At 41.2% G+C, this 21,769-nt stretch overlaps 2 protein-coding genes across 6 annotated transcripts in view; both read left to right on the top strand.

Annotated features, from left to right (window-relative positions):
• Positions 1–4,694, top strand: part of ATR (ATR checkpoint kinase) — a 78,700-nt gene extending 74,006 nt beyond the window's left edge. For both annotated transcript variants that reach the window (XM_090051519.1, XM_090051518.1), the window contains 2 exons: positions 564–669; positions 4,126–4,694. In XM_090051519.1, the coding sequence (XP_089907645.1) occupies positions 564–669; positions 4,126–4,299 (280 nt within the window). In that variant the 3' untranslated portion in view covers positions 4,300–4,694. The remainder of the gene's footprint in view (positions 1–563; positions 670–4,125) is intronic.
• Positions 4,695–6,788: 2,094 nt separating this feature from the next.
• XRN1 (5'-3' exoribonuclease 1) overlaps positions 6,789–21,769 on the top strand; it is a 59,527-nt gene continuing 44,546 nt past the window's right edge. For all 4 annotated transcript variants that reach the window (XM_090051891.1, XM_090051892.1, XM_090051890.1 and 1 more), the window contains exons 1-9: positions 6,789–6,968; positions 14,648–14,880; positions 15,519–15,616; positions 16,026–16,135; positions 16,223–16,333; positions 16,579–16,661; positions 19,392–19,479; positions 19,576–19,744; positions 20,465–20,532. In XM_090051891.1, coding sequence (XP_089908017.1) covers positions 6,894–6,968; positions 14,648–14,880; positions 15,519–15,616; positions 16,026–16,135; positions 16,223–16,333; positions 16,579–16,661; positions 19,392–19,479; positions 19,576–19,744; positions 20,465–20,532 — 1,035 coding nt within the window. In that variant the 5' untranslated portion in view covers positions 6,789–6,893. The remainder of the gene's footprint in view (positions 6,969–14,647; positions 14,881–15,518; positions 15,617–16,025; positions 16,136–16,222; positions 16,334–16,578; positions 16,662–19,391; positions 19,480–19,575; positions 19,745–20,464; positions 20,533–21,769) is intronic.

The following is a 21,769-nucleotide window of genomic DNA, read 5'->3' as shown; positions in this document are numbered from 1 at the left end:
CATGTTTCTGTAGACTGCTAATGGTAAAACTGCTTATACTGACTCATTCTAGCACTAACTTGAGAGCAAGTATAATTCCTTACCAAAGATGCATGAAAATATGTGCTCATTTTTTTTCTGGACAGTGTAATGCATTAGTGTGTATTTTCCTAACTAAAAACATTATTTTAGAGCCTCTTGAAAATTTTACTGATGTGGTGTTTCCTATTGCAAAACCTGCTGTAAGATAATATAGGAGCCCATTTAAAATACTGGTTAAAGGGTGTGCTTTGCCTATGACTAGACAAGGTTAATCTTTGTGAAATTGTTAGTACTGATGTTGTGAAGGTGGCCACAAAGGAAGTAGAGACATTTAACATAGCTGGCCTTTTATTTTTAAGATTTTGCTTTGCTCCAGAAAAATAGAATTACAAATTAATTTGAAATTCAGGCAGCAGTATTTTATTTTAGCAGAGAGAGAAGGTCTTGTGCTTGACAAACTGAAGTTGATAATCACCAGAAAATTTATTTCACTTCATAAAGATGTTTGTTTAAACATTGAACTTTCCTTTGTTTGTATTTAGTGTCTTGAAGACTTTTCTCCATGATCCTCTTGTGGAATGGAGTAAACCAGTGAAAGGTAATACAAAAACACAGGTGAATGAAACTGGGGAAGTTGTCAATGAAAAGGTGAGTTGCAAGAAGTTTGGTTTACTTATTGAACTACTGTTAATTATTTCAAACACAACAGTATCTTTAGGTTTCAGAAGTTGTGTTCATATTCAAGGACAGCTTTACTTCCATGTTTTTCTTGTAAACCTATTTTAGCCATTTTTTTGCAAATTATTTATTTTCTGATATTCTATCTTTAAGTATAGTGAAACTATAGAAAATGTTGTTAACATGTACTGTACCTTTTTAGTATCATTTTCTAAGGTTCTGTGTGTACTGAAAACAATTATGACCCCTAGTTCTTCACCAGTGTCAACAACATTAGAAAGCTTTTGTTTATATAGGGTTCATGCCTTTCTCCAACATGCTGCCCAGCATTCTAAATGGCATAGTGATGGTAAGTTTATCACTATCTATACCAGGAGTGAGCAAAATGTGGTCTGGGGGCCAGATGCAGCCCACCAGGCCATTCTACCCAGCCTGCAGGGCCCTTAAAAAATTTAGAAAATTAATATTTATCTGCCCTGGGCTGCCTGTCATGTGGCCCTCGATGGCTTGCCAAAACACAGTAAGCATCCCTCTGCCCAAAATAATAGCCTGTCCCTGATCTATACCTATCAGTTTTTTTCATTGCTCTATCATCAGTGACTCTTAACTGATAAAGGAATTTTGTTATCACCATTTACCTAGTATAGACTAGTCTTGATTTTTCTTATTGGCATCTTACTTTCTAAACTAATCACTGGAACTGGATCCTTTTTTGCACATACTGCTATTTTCATCATTTAATTCATAGCTTGGACAGAATGGCACTTACCCGATTGCCTTCAAACAGAATTTTTCATTTTTACTATGTAATGACCGTTTTTGAGAATGGGCCATAACAAGGGCTTAATAAATGATAATGGATGATAAGTAGTAAGGGTATATAAACACAAAAGCTAAGATAAGGGCAGCTACAATATTAGCACTCCAGCAAACACTTAATTGTCTATAAATTAAGACAATTTATGCTTAATTTTTAAGCATGACTGGTCTCCCTGACTTCAAATAGCTACTTATTTTGCCAATATAGACGCAGCCTGTATTAGCTATAGGAATCATCCAGATTTTCATGAATTCAGTCAAATTACTTATACTTAAGTACTACTCATGGACTAAAGGATTAATCATGCTTGTGTGGTTTTTTTTGGATTGTGGCCAGGCTAGTCCATGGGGTTTTTTTAAAATCTTGAGCTTTAAATGAAGATACCTGAGTATAATGGTACAAGTTTGATAATATAGTAGGACTGGTAACACCACTTATTAAGGTTGCCCAACACTTCTCATCATTAGACACCATTTTCAGGTGCTTATAACTTTGCCAAACTTTAATTACCATATTTATTTGCATAGCACACATACCCTTTCCCTGAAAATTAGCCATCCCAAATTGGGATGCATGTCTTAAGCATGCCTTCAGAATGGAGGCAAGTGAATGCTGGAATGTTGGCAGAGACTATTCTGCACTAACTCAGAGTACACCTGGGGCTGACCCTTCCAAACATGTGGAGCAAGGGTGGAGTTCTGCCATCAGTGCCACTCCTCCCCCTGCTGCAGGGCCAACAGCTACAGATTTAACCCTTTTGCAGACACTGCTAAATTGGTAGTAGCTGTTGACTGAGCTGCAGGGGGAAGAAAAATGGTGGTGACAGAAGGAGCCTGATGTGTGGTATGTGAATAAAATAGATCATTATTCAGACTGAAATTTTCTGTGCCAGGCCTCTCTTTTGGCTGTTCTTAGAAAATTTCATCCAAAGTGGTTCATCCATTTCTAAGAGCTGATCTAAGGGAAAATATTTTGTTTTGCCTATGTTAGAAACATTTTCTACAATTTTGGTTTTGAAAGCATAACTTGGAATTTGGTAGGTGGATAGCTTTTGTTTCAGGGATGTGCCTTTTGCTGTCTGAAAATTTGCCCATATTTCACTAAGTTATAAGCCCATGGCAAAAAATCAAAATTCAAAAGTTCTCAATAGCAGTGTCTTAAATGTTGATATTTTAATTTCCTAAAGGATTCTGTACACATTGGGCATGCTGTAGGGTTTGAAGAGACTACAAGTGTTATCTGGTTGAGCTCTCTGCACAAATCCAAGATTTTCTACTCTGAAACTAGGCTGAGCCCATCTTCCCTTGCAATTGCAGTTCTGGGAGTAGCAAAGTTAGTGATAAAAGACTGGAGCATACAGAAGATGACAGACTACTATTACTCTCAGATGCTCCATTAGTTCAAGGGGCAGAGAGGTCTGTGTGTGCAATCTAAAGTTTCCAACTCTGTTGATGAACCAAGTGTATTTCTGTATGTTGCTATATAATGGAACTTCCAGGTGTTTTTCCAGTTTCATTTTTTTAAAGCTAGGAAATAATGCAGGGAAAGGTATGTTAAAAGTACATTACAGTAGGAGGCTTTGCTGTAGTTAAAGTTGAGCAGTGTTTTCTGTTTAAAGGTCAGCTCTGTCAAGAATGCTTTTAAATCTTCATTCTTATTTGAAGGCACCCTCCACCTTGTGGAAATGGTGAAAAGTATTAGTTTTCCAAATCTGAGGTAATCTGAATGAGAGAACTGACTAAATGCAATTTTATACAAACAGTTGGTACTTACAATGAAGAATTTAATGGCCAAGACCTTTGGTCTCCAAAGGAAGTGCAGAGATGCATCAGAGTAATAGTGCTTAGAGTAAAGTAAGGTCTTCTCTCCTGTTTCAGAAAGCAGTTATGCTCTGGGATACCACAACTTGTTTTCTGTGGTAAGCCTTCTGTGATAAAACTATATTCAGAACAGTCAGGCACTTAACATGCACTTGTTTGAATCCTGAGGGGAAGACCAAAGACTGCATCCTCTAGGCGAGGCCTTAGCATAGATCTGTTTGCAACAGTGTCAGGCTTTCTGTTCTATGGGAGATCTGTGCCCAGAACAACTATCTGCCATCTTGATTTTGTTGGGACAGGTTACTACGTGCCAACTACGTGCCACTCCGAGATAGTAAAATGGGTTAGCAAGCAGCATATGCATGGCTCCTAGCAGATCGTACAGCCCACACAGAAGCCCCCTGCATTTTGATTGCTGTTGGAACCTATATGAACCAAATTGAAGCTAATGCAGGTGTGCCTGCACATACTGAAGTTACACCTTCCGTTGAGGTGTAAACATACTAGGTATTTGAGTCGTATGCATTTTGTGATGATGAAAGGACTTACTTAGCTAAAACATATTTTATTACTACCTGTGGCTTGCATAATAACTTATTCAGTTTTTTCTAAATTTGTAGCCATAAAATAAATGGTAAGTTCCAGTCCTTGAGAATGATTCACTCTCTTTTTTCCATATTTGGGATTTGGAGTAAATGCAGACTCAGCAAAACAAGAATTGTTTCAATTAAAGATGTGAAAAAAATTATATTTAAAATTTTAATTTTTCTTTTTCCTTGTTTCCAGGCTAAGACCCATGTCCTTGATATAGAACAGCGGCTGCAAGGTGTGATTAAGACTAGAAACAGGGTAAAAGGATTGCCCTTGTCTATTGAAGGACACGTCCACTACCTCATACAAGAAGCAAGTGATGAGAATCTGCTCTGCCAGATGTACATGGGCTGGGCTCCGTACATGTGAAATATTGCTGTTCACAACTGATACTGATTTTTTTAAACAAACTGTTGAATTTGTTTAATCACTATTTTTTTTTACCTTTGTTAAATACTGACTTGGAACATAGGCTTATGTTGCAACTTAATGTGAAGTCTAAGGAATTATATATATATATGTTTGTTGTAGTATGTGGGGTGTGTATTCTGTATACATAGAAATGCATCTATTGCATGGTATAAGTTTGAACATGTATACAAACTTGCATTACATAGGCATATACACTTTGTTTTATGTATACAGAATACAGCACTCTTTTACTATTAAATAGAAAGTACAGTTGTCCTTGTGATGTATGTGCCTTTTATATATACACAGAATGTGCAAAGTTACAACCTATTCTGTTATAGAAGTAAATTATATTTTATAAAATATTACACATTTTCAGAGAACTTTCTTTTCTCTATTTCAAGGAGATAAGTGTGACCATAAGAATGCCCATATATCCTAGTATAAATTAACTGCATTACAGCTTGAATGTAGTAGTGGACCTGTGAACTGCAGCTGTGTCTATAAGAGGGGCTTTCCAAATCTAAAAAAATGTTTTCAAAATATTCATTTTCAGGTTTTAACAAAGCTTTGCTGTGGTCAGTAAAGCATGTTAAGTGGCTGCATCAGATCACCTGTTTGATCTGCCTGTTGGTGGGGTAATCTGGATGTGGAGGGATAAATATCCCTACCCCAGTGCAGAGAATCTGCCAGAATATTGACACAGCATACAAAAATAGGTCTGGAGAAATCCTCAAGATAATCTAATACAAACCTTGTCTAACCTGCACTTGAATGTCCATCACAGGAAGTTTCTCACAGCCTCTAGTTAATCTGTGCCCATGCTTCTTCCTAATACCCTAACATATATCTTCTTTAAGCCCATGCTATATATATATAGCATGGGGGAGGGGGGTCCCCCAGTGGCCAGTTGCTGAGCGAGCCAGCAGCACGGCAGTGGTGGAAGTGCTGCCAGTGAAGCTAATTTAGTGGGGGGAGAACTAGCACCCTTTGTATCCCCCTTCCAGCCAAAGTGCTCACTGTTAAGTGGGATACCAGTGCTGTCAGGGGGGCACATGCCCTCCCGTGCCCCCCTTATACATTGCCTATGATATATAGTGCACAACTTTTGTCATTATTATCCTGAAAAACTAAACTAGAGGTTTCTTTAAATTGAGAAGACCTTAAAATGGATGCTGAAGTATTTGCTCCTTGGAGGTGGTGGTGTGGGGGGGAGCAGGCTTGGGATGCTGCAAGGGGGGTGAGGCCAGCCCCCACCACTCTGCTCCCTGCAGGCAGCGAATATGGAAGCGGGCTGCTGGCCTCTCCCCCTCTATCCCACACTGCTCCCTCCTGACATGGGCTGACATGGGAGACGAGGAGCGGGCCTAGAAGCCGGGGAGAAGCTGGTCTGCCACAGTGGCAGGGGGTGAGGAGCAGCAGACCCAGGCTGATGCAGGGGGATGGGAGGAGTGGGTCTGGCCGTGAAATGGCAGCAGGAAGTTGGGGGGCACACCAGGCCTGGCTCGGTCCTGAAACAGTGGGTGGGCAAGCCCAGTGCCAACCCAAAAGAAGCAAGGAGGCGGGGGGGGGCGGGCAGGCTGGTCCCAAAACGGAGGGTATGGGGGATGTACCTGGCCCAGCAACAGTGGTAAGGTGGGGAGAGGGTTGGACCCGGCTCCACAAGGGTGGCGGGGGGCAGGGTTGGCCCTGCACGAAAGTGGGGGAAAGGGGGAGCAGGCCTGCCCCTGAAGGTGTGGAGCAGAGCTGGACTCAGGCCTCTGTCCCCACCTGCAGCCCCTGCCTGCCATTCCTGATGGGCAATTGGCTAGTATTTAATATGTGTTTTTAAATTTAATGCTGGGTCCTCTATGGATACCGACAGACGTATTGTTGTCCAGTAGGGCACATAAGATGTGTCAAGACTATGAACAACTCCTGCAGTGACTGGCAGTAGAAGGCAGCAGTGGCCAATCTCGGGGGCTGCATCTCTCTGTCCCTTTCCCCCATGTCGCCCATGTGTTAGACAGACCTGTACCTAACTCCACTGAACTGAAAACGTTCTCGAGTTCTTGGGGCGGCCAAACAAATTGCAAATTTAAGATTTGGACTTGCACTTAGAAGTACGCACACCCTTCCTGACTCCTTCCTCGAAATACCTGTGCTGCCACCTCCTCTCCTTTCTCTGGCTTCTTTCTATGCTCGAAGCCTCCCCCTCCGGCTTCGTCCTTTCTACACTACACCGCCGCGCTCGCGCTCGGGCGGGGAGGAGGCTGCCTTCATTGCGCCAACGCCGCGGCTGGAGCGGGTGCAACCGGGTGTCACCTAGCCCCGTCCTCCCCGCGTCTGGACTGGGAGCGGGCACCCCTGCAGCTGCCTGCTTGAGCCGGGCCTGCGCCCCCCCGGCCACAGGGGGCGCCCGAGCCCCGCCAGGCGACCGCTCCGCCCGCGCGCGTGTGTGTGGCGCAGGGGCCCTGCACCCGACGCGGCCCAGGCCGGCTCGGCTGTCAGCGCGGCGCGCCGGAAGGGGCCGAGGGCGGCCTGACGGACGGAAGCCCGCGGCGGTGGCGGCCATGGGGGTGCCAAAGTTCTACCGGTGGATCTCGGAGCGCTACCCGTGCCTCAGCCAAGTGCTCAAGGAGCATCAGGTGAGCGGGGCGCGGGCCGCCTCCTGCCGGGGCACAACAGGTGGCTCCGAGCCCGGCGGCGCCAGGGGGAGCGGACGGGGAGGCTGGAGCCGGAGCCCGGGCAAGCAGCAGAAGTGTGCGGGGCCCGAGGTTCCCGGCCCGGCCCGGCCCGGTGGAGCCGCAAGGTTTTGTTGCCGGCCTCTGAAGGGGCTCCGGGGGTCCCTGGCGGGGGCAGGCAACAACGGGGAAGGCTGCACGGGGTGGACCCAGGTGACTGCTCCCTGTCCTGGGCAGCTGCCAACTGCTTCTCGGTTCCTGACTGGCGCCCTTCTGCCTCCCCAGGCAGGGACTGCCTCCTCGCACCTGGCCCAGGTTGGGCACCAGCCCTTGTTTATCTGCAATTCGCCCGAGTCTGGAGCTGCTTCCTTCCCAGGCCTGGGGAAGGGCCCTGCTGCCCAAAGCTCCTCTAGCATCTCTCCCAGTTTAGCTCCCACGCCAGGGTTGCCTGCACCTTGTGGACAGAACTGGTCCCTGGTGAGCTGCGGCTCTGCCCTGCCATCTCTCCCAACTACATGGTTGGTCCAAGAAAAGATATTACCAGAAATATGCTCCTTGCTTCTCTGTTTTTAAACAAGGCGTAGTAACTTTGAAGGAGGAGGATGGATGGGGGAGAGGTTTGCACTAGGTAAATTTGAAAGAACCCTTTGAGAAACTGTGGCCAGGTTGCTTGGGTGTAAGCAGACAGACCTGACTGAGAGTTTCAGACATACTCAGGACCGACCAGACTCCACCCCCAGTCAGGTAATTAGATAGGAGCACCCTGAAAGCCTATGGTTTGACAGGCATTATACTTCTTTTAAATCATTGCACAGTTAAAAGGGGTCACAGGTTGGAAATTACTGTTTTCATCTGAATCCAACATGACTTTGAATTTAAAATGACCTTCTAATAATTAGATTTGATACATGGAAAGTCATAAATTTGTTACCGTTTTCCATGGATAGCATCTAATTATTGGAGGATCGGCTTAAATTTGGGTTGTTGTCGTCCCCGTCCCCCCCTCCCCATTGTGGCAGGGGACAGGTGGCCTGACTCCCACACCTTGCCACTGCCTACCACTCCATTGCTTGTACTTTCTGGCGCAGGATCGCACAATTATTTTGGGTGGAGGGCCACTTACTGAGTTTTGGCAAGCCATCGAGGGCCACATGATAAGCAGCCAGGAGCAGATAAATATTAATTTTCTAATTTTTTTAGGGGCCCCATGGGCCAGATAGAATGGCCTGGTGGGCCGCATTTTGCCCCACTACTTGTTTTTATCATGCTTCCTGCTGCCACCTGCCCCTCTGCCCCCAGCCACTTGCCCCCCTCACTGCCTGCCCTTCTTCCCCCTGGAGCCAGAGCTGGAGTAGCTACCCAAGATGAGGTTTTCTATGGAGAGGAAAAACCTCCCTTGGATTTGAGTAAATATCGTCCACCCCTGGTGAACTGTGTCCAGTATCTGAAACTGTCAGAATTGTTTTGGATCCCATTTACTTATTTGGCGCACAGCTCAGCTGGAAAGCTAACAAGTTTAGTTTTTGTTTGTGTTTCACTTTCTGCAAATGCTTTCACTTTCTTCTTAAGCGCCAAATAGATGTTGCATAGTTTTGGTTGCAGATGCGGCACACACATTTTATAATTATTTTTTCTTAAGTTCATGCAAACATTTAATACTTTTGCATTTAAGTCCTTTCATTTTTTCTTCTGTGCGGTAAAATTTACTGTTAACTCTTTAATATACTTCTGACTGTATATTTTTATTCAGCAAAAAATTATCTTTGGCCAAATAGAATAGCATCAGCATATATAAGAAATATATTTTCTAATTCAGTAAATGTCTGTGAAACTTTAATCTCAGAATCTAATAGGAACTGGGCTCCACAAAGTATTACCGTCAAGGTGAATGTCACTGTAATGGAGAAGTGTAGGTTTTGCAACCTCATGTCATCCCCTTGTCCCTTGCACATGAGCTGGTTTGTTTTAGTAGCTGAAAAAATAATGCGAAATAAAGGAAAAATGAAACCATAAACTTTCTCCCCTGATCCAGATCAGCAACATACAGCCTGCAGGCCAGAGCCAAACAGCAGAGCCATTGCATGTGGTGTGGGGAGCTGGAGGTCTTTGCCTGTGCCCATATCAGGGGCGGGTAGCAAGAAGTTGCGCTGGGGCCAGGCAGCTTCCAGCAGTGCCTGCACTGCTGCTGCTTTTCCTTGCCCTTCTAGCTCTGTTATGACACAGGTGAGTGATTTCAGTACCCATGCTGGAGCCAGGTAGCTAGGAAGATGGGCAGTAGTAGTAGCCAGGTAAAAGTGGCAGTGAGGCAGTTGGGAGTTGTGCCTTTACCACCAGTGCTTCTCCCAGTACTCTGTTGCTGACTTGCCACTGAAGTCACCCAGCCTGCACTGGGCCAGAGCCAGGTTGTTCTGACCTGGACTTATAAAAAGGTTTCTGGCCCCTATCCTAATCAGTAGGACAAAAAAAGCATAGTCTTCAGAATAACTGGAGTTGAGAGGATGAAACAGGAGCATGACATAGTTTGTTGTTGTTGTTTTTAAATAGTACCATACTTTAAAAGGCGGGGAGGAGGGGATAGGTTGCAACCAGACTCTCCTAGTGTAAGACACAGCTATTCAGGCTAAAAAAAATTTTTGGTTGTTTTTTTCCCCCCCAGGTATAGCTTATTTGAATTCAGCAAACAAAAAAAACCTATACCAACAAAAGCACCTTTGTCAATAAAACTCCATATACAGTAGAGCCACTGAGGACAGATTTGTAAAAAAAACCCCCAAAAATAGCCCTAAATGACCTACCTGTGTTGAGAGAACTTTTAAGTGTAGACCTGGTCTTATTTTAGTTTGGCTTTAGTTACTGATTTGTTACAAATTTAAATGAAATTGGAATTAGTACTCAGAGAAGAGTTCCTACTGAATTAACTAAAACAGTGCAAGTTTATACACAAGGCCTTTAATTGCTATGGTTCAGTAAATTTTAGTAATTAAGCTCCTCCCTGTTGAATATGTAATTCTCAAAATAGTTTCTCACGTACTTTATTTAGCAAGCCAGTGTAGAAAGAAAGAAATATGCTTCTCAAAATGATTACTCAGCTTTAGTCTGAGTCCTTTACTTGAAAGGATATCTTAAAATATTTTTTATTAATGTTAGATGTTTGTTTCCACAAGTAGCAACACAAGTAGATAACTGTTTTAAAATTCTGTTTTAAGAACTGTCCTGATATAGCATAAAATGTTGTAGCCGGTATTTTCTGCTATTTTTGCCCTACATGGGCAAAACTTGATTCATTAAGGAGCAGCAAAGGTTTCCACTGAATGCCCAAAGCCTTCACCTAGCACAGTTATGCCTATTGCCCTTCCTATATCTGGGAAGTGGCTACATTTATATCCATGAAAACGAAAAACTACAATGTAACCTTCATTCTGCATGTTGGAACTGGTAAGGGTCACTGGGAATTGTTAAGGAATGGGGAATATCACAATAAGTATTCTTAAAAATAGTGGTATATTCTTTTAGGTCATGGGCCAGAGTTCTGAATTCCATTGTTTATATCCACGTACTTTCAGTGCCTTCATTGTATTGGGTGTAGCTATAAGGGGTGATGAAGAGGTTAACTGAAGCAGTTTAGCAAAGCTGTTGTAGTACTATAACGGGAGGTACACATATAATATGAAGGATCAAGAATACCTCGGTTCAGTAGTGATTTTGTGGATTATGTCCACCAAAGTACACAAAGGTGTCTTTTTGCCATAGACATTTTCAGCAGGCTCATGGCAGTGGCCTCCAGGGTATTGAGTGGGAAGGAATTGTCTCAGAAAGCATCCATAGGCCATTGTTCCCAAACTTTTGATACCTGGGGGACACTTTTTTCGGGATTAAAATTGGTGGCACACTTTTCTCTTATACCCAAAAAGGGGGGGTGTTATATTCTGTTCCCTTGCCAGAGGAAATTGTACCTGTGCTGAGATGTAATGCTAAAAAATAATCTTTATACCAGTAGTTCTCGACCTTTTTTAGCTTCAAGTTACCCTTCCATAACTTTTCTGAATTTTGTAGCACCCTAGTTGAAAATCAATGAGACAGTTCTAAATTTTAAAAAGATATGGTGGGGGACGGGGGAGGGTCTTGAGGTTAAAGATGGTGAGAATCATTGATCTAACTGGTGCCACTTAAGGGTAGTGATAGCAGGTCCTAACCCTGCTGTGCCCTTCTCCACTGTCTGCCCCTTCCTGACCCCTAGTCTATACCTTAGGGAGTAAGAGCAGCTCTCGCTGCTGAAGCTTCTCCTGCAGGGTCTCACATACCAGGGACCAAACAGGGAGTTGGTGTTGCCTGTTATGAGGGAATGAAGTGAAGTGCAGGAAGGCAGTTGGGCAGATGAGCTAGCTGAATACGAAGTCTAAATTGTGACATTTGAAACCATGTCAGAATTGCAGTGGTTCTTTTGCCTCTGTCAGAGTAGGACTAAACATGACACAGTTCCAAAAAACAATTTGCAGTTTATTAAGTTGGAGCTTCCCAGCTCTACTTTGTTTCAACCATTCACGTGTCTGTACTGAGATTAGTACAATCTGCAGCAATAACTCTGAGCTGTGTAAACTGTTCCTTTCCTCAGTTTGTGTTCCCGTTTCCACCAGAAGTGCAATTATCCCCACTCATGTATGGGGGAAGAGAGGCAGAGAGATGAGGCAGCTTGCTGTGATCCTGATTGTCACACAGGAGGAGGAGAAATCCTTAGTTCTCCCACTGTTCCACCTACCTGCCCCTACTTTCCCCTCTTATCTTTTTCCCCTTCCTGTGTTCCCCTTTCCTTCACTGTACCTCCAGATCCAACCTACATGTGCCCCCCTGCACTGCTTTAATATGCCTTAAGTAACCCTTCAGTTTGCCATTACCCTCCATTCCTTCACTCTGCACCAAACAAAAGCTTATGAAACAGCTTATGTCATAAGGCTGTGTATTGCAACTCCCTTGAACACATGACTTATTACCTTGTTTTTCTGTTGATCATACCAGGAGATATGATTTTGCTGTCCTTTCATCTTCCCTCTATTTGCATGTGGATTTTAGAGCACTTCAAAATATTGTTTATTGTAAGAGTTTTGATAGTGGGGCAGAACTTCGAACATATGCAGAGGCTGTGCCAATAGTGTGAAATGCATCAGTGCACCATTCACTGATCACTGTGTACCAGACTGTCAGAAAACTCTGTCCATTAATATAAAGCTACTCTTGCTTGTGTTCAGATCTGTAGTTAGCACAAGCTGACGTGTAGGGCTATACTAATTTCAGTGCTGCTTGTCTGAAGCAGGGGGCAACTGGCTTCAGTTAAAGTAAATGCAAGCCATTGTTCGGTGATGATGGGAGACACATTTTTAGCCACAGATTTGCATGGAATGGGATAAGAACCAAAGTGCTGTTTGTTTAGGTAGCCTCTATCTTAACCTTTTGCTCAAATGACTCCAAATTTGTGCCTTTAATGCTGTACCTTCTGTACCTTTAAGCCTGTGCATAGTAGATTCTCATGTTATTTAGAATACTTGCTTTTAAACAGAAAACACTACTCAACCTTGACTGTAGCAGAAGTACAGCTTGTCTATAATTAGGCTTTTTTGTGTGCTGGACTGTACCGTAAGCACTTTGAAACAGGAAAGTGAAATGCATGTTGTTAGAGAAAGTGTCAGTTGAGATCTAGACCAGCGGTCTCAATTTTTTTTTATTCGAGATCCCCCTTAGAAAATGCCACTTGATAGTTTTCACATGTTTCTTGTCTACAGAAAATAACAGCAGAGTTCTCTTGTTGCAAAGAACTCAAAAAGACCACAACACATCAAAATGGTTTCAACACTATAGACTCCCGTTTGAAATGTCTAGGTTTATTTTGTAAATTGTGTGTAGGTGTGTGCTTATCTAGTATTGCATGGCACTTTATGATACCTTTAAAAGTATCTCATGGCACAGTGGTTGAGAATCACTGATCTAGAACTTAATTGGACCTAGTAGTGTTGAAAATGCATACTTTCTTGTCTCTGTGCTAGACTTCTAGAACAGTGTTAGAGTGTACTAAGTAAAACATGCTAAAGCATACTTTTTAGATTCTAGCTTCAACAGGACCTTGAAAGTATGCTGTTAAAAGGCATTAACTAACCTATTCTGTGTGAAAGTGAGGAACTGTTAGAACTAGGTTAAAAAAAAAAATTATTAAATAATTCTTGAATTTTTTCATTAAATAATTGTTAAACTTTGAAAGCTCATTAGTCCTGTGTATAGTAACTGTTTATTTTTCACAACTCTTATGTAAGAATTCTATTCTATTACAATAAGAATATTAAAATAATGTAAAATGCTTGTCAAAATAATCAACTACTAAACAAGAAACATTTTTGAGAGTTACAAATTGCTTGTGGGTTACAAATTGTTCTTCGTTCTTCTTCTTGTCACAGGAAAAAATAGAGGAGAAAGGGGAGCTTTTAGGTAAAATGTGCATAATTTGAAACACTACTGTAACATGACTCTTCATGTGCAAAAAATGTCATTTGCTTGCCTTCCATATGAGTGGGGAAAGTAGATTGCTGTTGAGTCCTCTTATCGCAGCACACTATCCTCTTGATATTGAAAACTTGGTGTATGTGTGAATGAGAGGTGGTTTGGGCATGCTGTTTATTCACATGCCATGAGATGGCATACTTTATTGAAAAGGCTAAATACTGTTACAAGAGGAGTGCAAAAATAGTTATGTAGAGCCATGTGCATCAGCAGTATTTTATTATACTGAACAACATAACAGAACAACAGAAGACTAGATTTATTAAATCCCAGTTCTGAATCTATTTCTTTCTCTCTTCCATGCATCCCATATCTAAAATTATGCATTATAGATACAAACCTATGTACCCTTAGAAATTATTTCAACAATGTGAGAAGAACAACAGTTCAGGAAGCACGCTACTACAGGAGGATTTTTTTTTTTTAAAGGAATACTAGTAGATCAAGCAGGAGCATGCAGAGAATGGGTATAGATTGTCTGACAAGCTGTTCTTGAGTATGTATGCTGTCTTTTGAACAAAATGCAATGGTATTGATGTTACTTGGTCTGAACAGTTAGCCAGTTGTCAGGGCCTTGGTGGTTTGTTTGTAGGAGTCAAGTATTCCTTTGGTGCAGTCTTTCTTTATTCACAAGGAGTTACACCATTCTGTTTCTTTGAACATGATAGGAAGAAATGCCAGGTAGTTTTCTTCCTCGGGATTTTCAAATCTTCATTTTCCAGCAAGTCCTCGTCCCCAAAGAACTCCGTCTCAGCTCTCTTTGAGTTGCACCCTTCTTGCCTTTATTGCTACCTGCTAATTTTTCTAGTTGGTTCTTCATTCTGACACAAAAATACACAAACCTGCAGTGAGTCAATGTCTCAGCCATTTTTGTGACGTATTCCCCAGTAAACTCTTCCCTGATTGTTCAGTTCATGTTTAGGCTCTGCCATTTTGGCCTATACCAGGGGCTTCCATTTTTACCCAATAAAAGGGCATTTCATTGTTCCATTTATTATGAATTGGGGATGCTAGAACCCCATCAGTTTCATTACGTCTGTGCCTGGTGACCACAATCTGTCTCCAGCGTAACAATACTAAATAAGACTTCTTTTTCCTAGATTCCAGAATTTGACAACTTGTACCTGGACATGAACGGTATCATCCATCAGTGTTCACACCCTAATGATGATGATGTTCACTTCAGAATTTCAGATGATAAGATCTTTGCTGATATTTTTCACTACTTGGAAGTATTATTTCGTATTATTAAGCCAAGAAAGGTTTTCTTTATGGCAGTCGATGGAGTGGCTCCAAGAGCAAAAATGAACCAGCAGCGTGGGAGACGTTTTAGGTGAAATAATTTTTTTCTTTTCTTGTCAAGATATTTATCATGATTTACCTTTTATTCAAGTTGAAATAGGTGTAAAATATGTAGTTTAAAGATATCCTTCTTTATGTATTATCATTAGTTTTTATATAAATAATGGTAAGTACCATTTTAGGATCAATCTTTAAAATCAGTATTGAGGGGGGTTTAAGTTCAGCACATTAAAATATTTTGTGAACATCTGCAAGTATTTTTGTGCTTCTTGCTTGAAATGACTTTATGTTAGAGCATGTAACAGCCAGTGTAGAGGGAGAAAAAAGGCAGAGGACTGGGGGCTAAGGGCCCCCAATCCCTCATAACATTGGCTAAATGTTACTAGTTTACTAAATTTACTATATAGTATGCATCCAAATTGCATATGATAAGTACAGTTAGAATCTTAGTGTTTAATACTTAGGGGCCATTGGGAGACACTTAAGAAGAACCAACAACCAATTGCTGGGACAGCTGGGGAGACTGAGACACAGGTTAGAACAAGGAATGAGAGAAAATGCTCAGGAGTGTGGGGAAAAAGGGGAGAAAAAGGTTAGAAAAAAAAGCTGAAATGTTTTAAAGCAAAATACATGGAAACATTTAAATAAAAATACAATGCATTTATTTAGGTCAGCAAAAGAGGCAGAGGACAAAATTAAAAAGGCTTTAGATAAAGGAGAAACTCTCCCAACAGAAGCCAGATTTGACTCAAACTGTATTACACCAGGTAAGAGAACTTGCTTATTACTTTAAGGTAAAGTGCTTTGATAGATGCCTGTAATCAACGATTGTTTCCTTCTTTCATTTTGTATACCTGATATATTTTATCCTTCATGTTATTTTGGCTTCAGTTGAAATTAAAGGTGAGAGTTATGAAAGCCTCACGTATGTTAGGAACACAAGTCTAGATGTCTTTCAATAGGATTTATATTCCTAAATCACTTGGGCATTTTTAAGTTTCACACAAAATTATTGTTTAAAAACCCTCTTGAAAACTTCAGAAATCAATACTCTTCTTCACTCAAAAACAATTTTTTGGTATTCTATTTGTAACTTCCCCGCCATAGGCATTAATTATAATTGGAGATTTGAATGTTAAAATGTTGGAAAGTTAACTTTTAGATTTTTGTTACTAGGCACTGATTTCATGGCGAGGTTGCACGAACATCTGAAGTATTTTGTAAATATGAAGATTTCCACAGACAAATCCTGGCAAGGCGTAACTGTCTACTTATCAGGCCATGAGGTTATTTTGTTTAGATTAATGATTTTTAAAAATAAGTCTGTATTTTGCAGATTAGTGTTTACTGATTTGTTTGGTCTTTGCATTTAGACTCCAGGTGAAGGAGAACATAAAATTATGGAATTTATCAGATCAGAGAAAACAAAGCCTGATCATGATCCAAACACGAGACACTGTCTTTATGGCTTAGATGCTGACTTGGTATGTGTAATTAAAATAATATATTTAGAATAACAAAATGTTGTTATGCCAGTAATTTGGGCATCTATTTCATGTTTTGTGGATAGAAATAACTATCAAACATTATTAAATAAATTAATAACTTTGGTTTTATGTCAAATGAAAAATTCACAGTGAAAAGGACCAACAGAGAATGGACACTTCCAGGCAATGGTCACATCTTGAATAATAACATTTTTTTTTAATGTAATATCTTGTTTCAACAGATTATGCTTGGATTAACAAGTCATGAGGCACATTTCTCTCTCTTAAGAGAAGAGGTCAGGTTTGGTGGCAAAAAATCTCAGAGGTAAATGGCATTTTAAAACCTTTCTCCATTTCAAAGGGTGAAAAAAAATCTAAAAGATCGGGTTTGCTTAGAATATGTCCTTACATCTACTGCCTGTTTAGTTATTCTCACTTTTTTCATTTTTTATAAAATGGGGTTTGAATCAGTAAATAAGTTGATGCATGCTATATGTGGAAACCAACATTGTCTCAACTGGCTGAAGATCTTAAAACCTATATTATACCAGGATGTATATCTCTCTATGCCAAAAGCCAGCCAGTTCATTAGGCTGCTACTGTTTTCCATAATTGCATTCATATTTTCCTCAGTTTACTCACTTAAACAGACATAAACGCTTTGTAGGGTTTACCTACATGGGGAAGCTGACCAGAATAACTGTTACAGATCCAGATATGCCACATGAATTATTCCAAGATTAGCACCCTGTTTGGATTCCCAATCCAAACTCCAGTTCACATCTTAGTTATTTGGGATATAATCACTTTTATCCCAGAATAAGGGAATCCATACAGGATGCTATCTTGGAATAATTCTTATGGCATATCTGGGTCTGTAATAGCTATTCTGCTCAGCTTCCCCATGTAGGCAAACCCTCAGAGTCGTTTGTTTTATGGAAAACAGTAGCAGCCCAATGAGCTGTCTGGAGCCTATATGGTGAAACTGTCCAGAATAATTATAGCAAAATAAAATGCTTCCCAGTATACGTTCCAAAACGGCTCCCTGCTTGGACACCTTTTATTCTGACTTTATTGTCATCTGTAGTTTTATAATCGGCACTTGTTCCAGAAAAAAAAAGTTCACATAGAGAACCATTGTGGTATATCTTATTCTGAAATACTTTGGCCAGTGTTCCAAGTTAAATAAGCTGTAAGTGTCCTTTGTGGAAGTAAGAAAAAAATGAGAAAACATCATTTTATATACAGGCAAGTTGTTGGATAATATGATAATAAGAGCAATCATAAGCACCTAGATTCATACATAGTTATTGCTGATATGCTTCTGTCGTCTAGGTGGGCAGACAACATATATTTTCCTGCAGTGTTATAGTTTTGTTACACCTTTGAACATTTTTCGCTTGGATGGGACAGACCTAACATGATTAGTTTATGTTGTTAGTATATTAAACTATAAGAGTATTGTTTTAAGCATATAAACTTAAAACTGAAAAGAAAGAAAGGTTCTCTTGTCCACATTTAAATAATTAACAAATGCAAGAAACTTTCTGACTGCTTTGGACCCAATTATTAAGAGATTTACTCAGTTCCTTTCTGGATTAGGTAAAATGAAATTTCAGGCCCAAAAGTGTTACTGGTACTGTGTTCCTTAAGGTAAAAAATGGCTTACCTTGACAAGTTCTTTGCTTTTCCAGAGCCCATTTTCTCTGCTTGCCCTGCTGAAAAATCTGGAAATAATTGCTCATGATTTAGAAGACTCTCTAATGAATTATTGTTTAGGCTTCCGTTAAAATATCCAGTTGCTTTCCATCCTAAATACGCACAAATATTTATAGATGAAACAAGTCAAACATTAAAATTTTAATTGAAAGCACCAATTAAAATCTGCCCCAGCAATCTTTTGGCTAAGGTAGTTATTTGACCATGGGAGTTCAACTTCTGAGGTAAGTGTCAAAATGAAGGCCAGAAGGTACCCTAAATGAATTTGCTTGTACCTAGAAGAATTCTCAGTTGTTAACTCCAGAATTAAGTGTACCCAGTGTAAGTAGACAGGATGAGACTCTAAGCATCATTCAACCCCTTTCAGTTCCCTTTAACGTAGAATTTAGGTGGAACATAGTGCTTAGTTTGTTACTCTTACCATCATGTTGGGTTTCATTTGAAAATCTCAATTAATACAAGTTATAGCCTTTCACTAATATTAGCTGGTTAATCTTAACAGCACTATAACCTGCATAATTACCATCCACATTTAATTTGAAAGCGGTTGAGAGAGAAATTATACTGACTTGGCCAAATCCACAGAGAGGTCAGTGAATTACCAGTTATAGTATCTGTGCTTAAACCAGTAAAGCAGGGTTGTCAAACAGGGCCCCAGGGGCTGGATCTCGTTCACAGAGCCGTTGTCTCTGACCCTTGGGCTCCTAGTGGGCCTGGTAATTTGGGGACAAGGCAAATAGCTGACGGTGACTGCCATAGACTTCAGAGCTGCAGAGTCCCATTGGGGATGGCCATTGGTGACAGAGGGCTAAGTGACATCTGTGCTGACAGTGCTACTTGCCCCACTGCTTGCACCCTGCAGTCTGGATACAGTCTGGCCAGAGGGGTGGGTTGAGTTTGACACACTTGCAGTAGAGTATATTCCTACTGAAAAGTTATCACATCAGTTTTTTGACTACATACTTAATAAATATCTCTATCTATCTATCTACCTATCTATCTTGTGTTGCTGTAGTTGTGTTGCTGTCTACCTGGGCACTATTTATCTATTTTAAAGGTATGTGTATACAAGCTGCAGTCACAGGTTTAACTGCTGCATTGACTTGCTCTCAGACTGTGCTTGGAACACTTTCTTAGTAACTGATAAGGGGAAATCGGGTATTAAAAACAGATTCTTTGTAAACAAATGAAGACAGATATCATGTCTAACCAATAGTTAAGACTTGACTTCTTCAGCAACAGATGAGTGTTTATTTTTGAAGAAATGTGAAACATTACTATATATACACATCAAGTGTTTATAGATAGTTGACTTCCTGTTTTGACTCACTTACAGAGCATGTGCACCAGAAGAAACTACGTTTCACTTACTACACTTGTCATTAATGAGAGAATATATTGACTATGAGTTTTCACCAGTCAAAGTAAGCATTAATGGAGCTATAAGCAAAAGATATAGCAAACATTTGTATGCAAGCTTGATCATAAAATCTTTTTATCTTTCCTATCATCTTCTTCAGGACAAGATTTCCTTTGAATTTAACATTGAAAGGATAATAGATGATTGGATTCTAATGGGATTTCTTGTAGGCAATGACTTTATCCCTCATCTACCTCATTTACATATTAATCACGATGCACTGCCTCTGCTTTATAGAACTTATATGGCTATTTTGCCAGAACTTGGGGGTAAGTAGTTTAGGAAAGTACTTAGATAAATGCTTATGGTTTCGGAAAATAAATAGAAGGCAAAGTTAAACTGAAGTGTTGCCTCAGTTTTCCTGCCAGTGTTATAGTAGTGTTTCTTAGTCTTTACTGAAGTGTGGTCTTCGTTGATTTCTTTTTAACTCATTACTTAGATTTTAGCACTTTTACAAAGAATTAGGCTTTGCTTTTACAGGTCTAGCATTAATAATTAACATCTAGGTAAGTGAAAGGAAGGAGCATAACATGGATGTTTCTTTTTACTTCCTTACTGAAAAATTTAGAGCTAACAAAACTTCTCACTTACCACAAAATGCTTTGTCATAAATCAGTTTTATTACTGATGGGTAATCTTGTAATAATAAGATATAAGGCGAGAGCTACATTTTATTTTTTCAGGGGGCTCTCCCTGGATGAAGCCTCTCCATAAGCTGTATCTTATTCAGCATATAGGATTAATAAAGTGCTAGTAAATATATGAAATTTACGTGGAAGGTACTATATCCTAACTGTGTTGGATGAATTATTTGAGTTCTAATGTTTTCCAGCTATTACAGAGATAGAAAAGGTATAACAGAATTCTCAGGATGGAGGGTGGAGAAAACTGGCTGGACTAGTGGGGGACATGGAAGAGTTTTCTGAGACTTCAAGTGAGTTTAGTGAGTTTAGAACGTTAAAATGAATATTTGATTTTTATCCCAATAGGTTACATCAATGAAAATGGGCATCTAAACTTAAAACGCTTTCAGAAATATCTTACAAAATTGTCAGATGTAAGTAATATTTTATTTGTATTATCTATACATTATAGAGTTGCCAATCACCATACCTTCTGGGAACATTACAGTTGGGGAAAAAACCCCAATTAGAATACAGTTTTCACTAGAGATGTACCAGTACATTAGTCCCATATTGGATTGACACAGATCTAAGAAAAATTGACCTTTTTTTGGGCTAATGTGGTGGCTAATGCCACTGATAAATGCCCTGTGTATGGACACAGCTGCAGCACAGCATGCAGGTAGCCAGAAGTGCAGTCCGGCAGCATGGAGAGAAGCTGGTTCCGGCTGATAAGTCTGTTGTGAGGGAAAGGGCATGGGGGATAGATCGAAGCCCCAGCAGTGAAGGAGGGAGTGGGGCAGGGGCAGGCGCTACTCAGCCAGGGCAGAGCGCAAGATGGATCTGCAAATGGCTCTTCCGGAGGGGGCGAGAGTGGCTTCTGCCGCTGCATGCACCCTGGGAGGACATGAGGGGGGTGTGCCCCTGGATCTGCACACAGGGCAGGGTGGGCTGCCTCTGTAAGCTGGGGCAGGGGCAGTGCCAGGCTCTTCCCGGTAGGGGGCTGGGCCAGGCTGTGCTTTGGGTGGGTATTGGCAGTGCTGGGAACTGGGGGGGCGGGGTGCGGCTACAGCAAATTTTTGGGTGGTTGCAGTCCCACTTGTAACCCCCTCCCAGCACTGCCACCACCCATCCTGAGCACAACCCTGGCCCAGCCCCCTGCTGGGAAGAACTCGGCACCGCTCTGGCCCTAGTCCACAGTGACAGCCCACCCTCACCACATGAGCAGATTCAGGGGCCCGTGCCCTCCCAGGGTGCATGCAGCAGTGGGAGTTGCCACCTCCTCCCCATGCCCCTGAATGAGCTGCTCGTGGCTCCATCTTATGCTCCACCCCAGCTGTGTGCAGTGCCTGTCCCTGCCTCAGCCCCACTACCTCCCTCACTGTGGGGGCCTTGATCTGCCCCTTCCCCCACAACAGACTTACCAGTCAGACACTGCTCTTCAGGCTGCCCATCTGCATGTCAGAATAGGGTTGGTATCAGCCAATATGACTTATTAAAAATAGGCCATTGGTACTGGCCCAATAATTCTCTATCAGTGCATCTCTAGTTTTCACAGATATTCAGGTTCTTATTTTGTGAACAAAAGCTCCACCGAATTCATACATGGAATTGCTTTCCTGCCATGTAAAAGATTGTTGTGGAGCTCTGACATTTGGCACAAGCTGAGAA

The sequence above is a fragment of the Crocodylus siamensis genome, chromosome 6, assembly GCF_052110815.1.
Source record: "Crocodylus siamensis isolate JL-2025a chromosome 6, ASM5211081v1, whole genome shotgun sequence".
Taxonomy (NCBI): Eukaryota; Metazoa; Chordata; order Crocodylia; family Crocodylidae; genus Crocodylus; species Crocodylus siamensis.
This window is presented reverse-complemented; position numbering and strand designations above follow the sequence as displayed.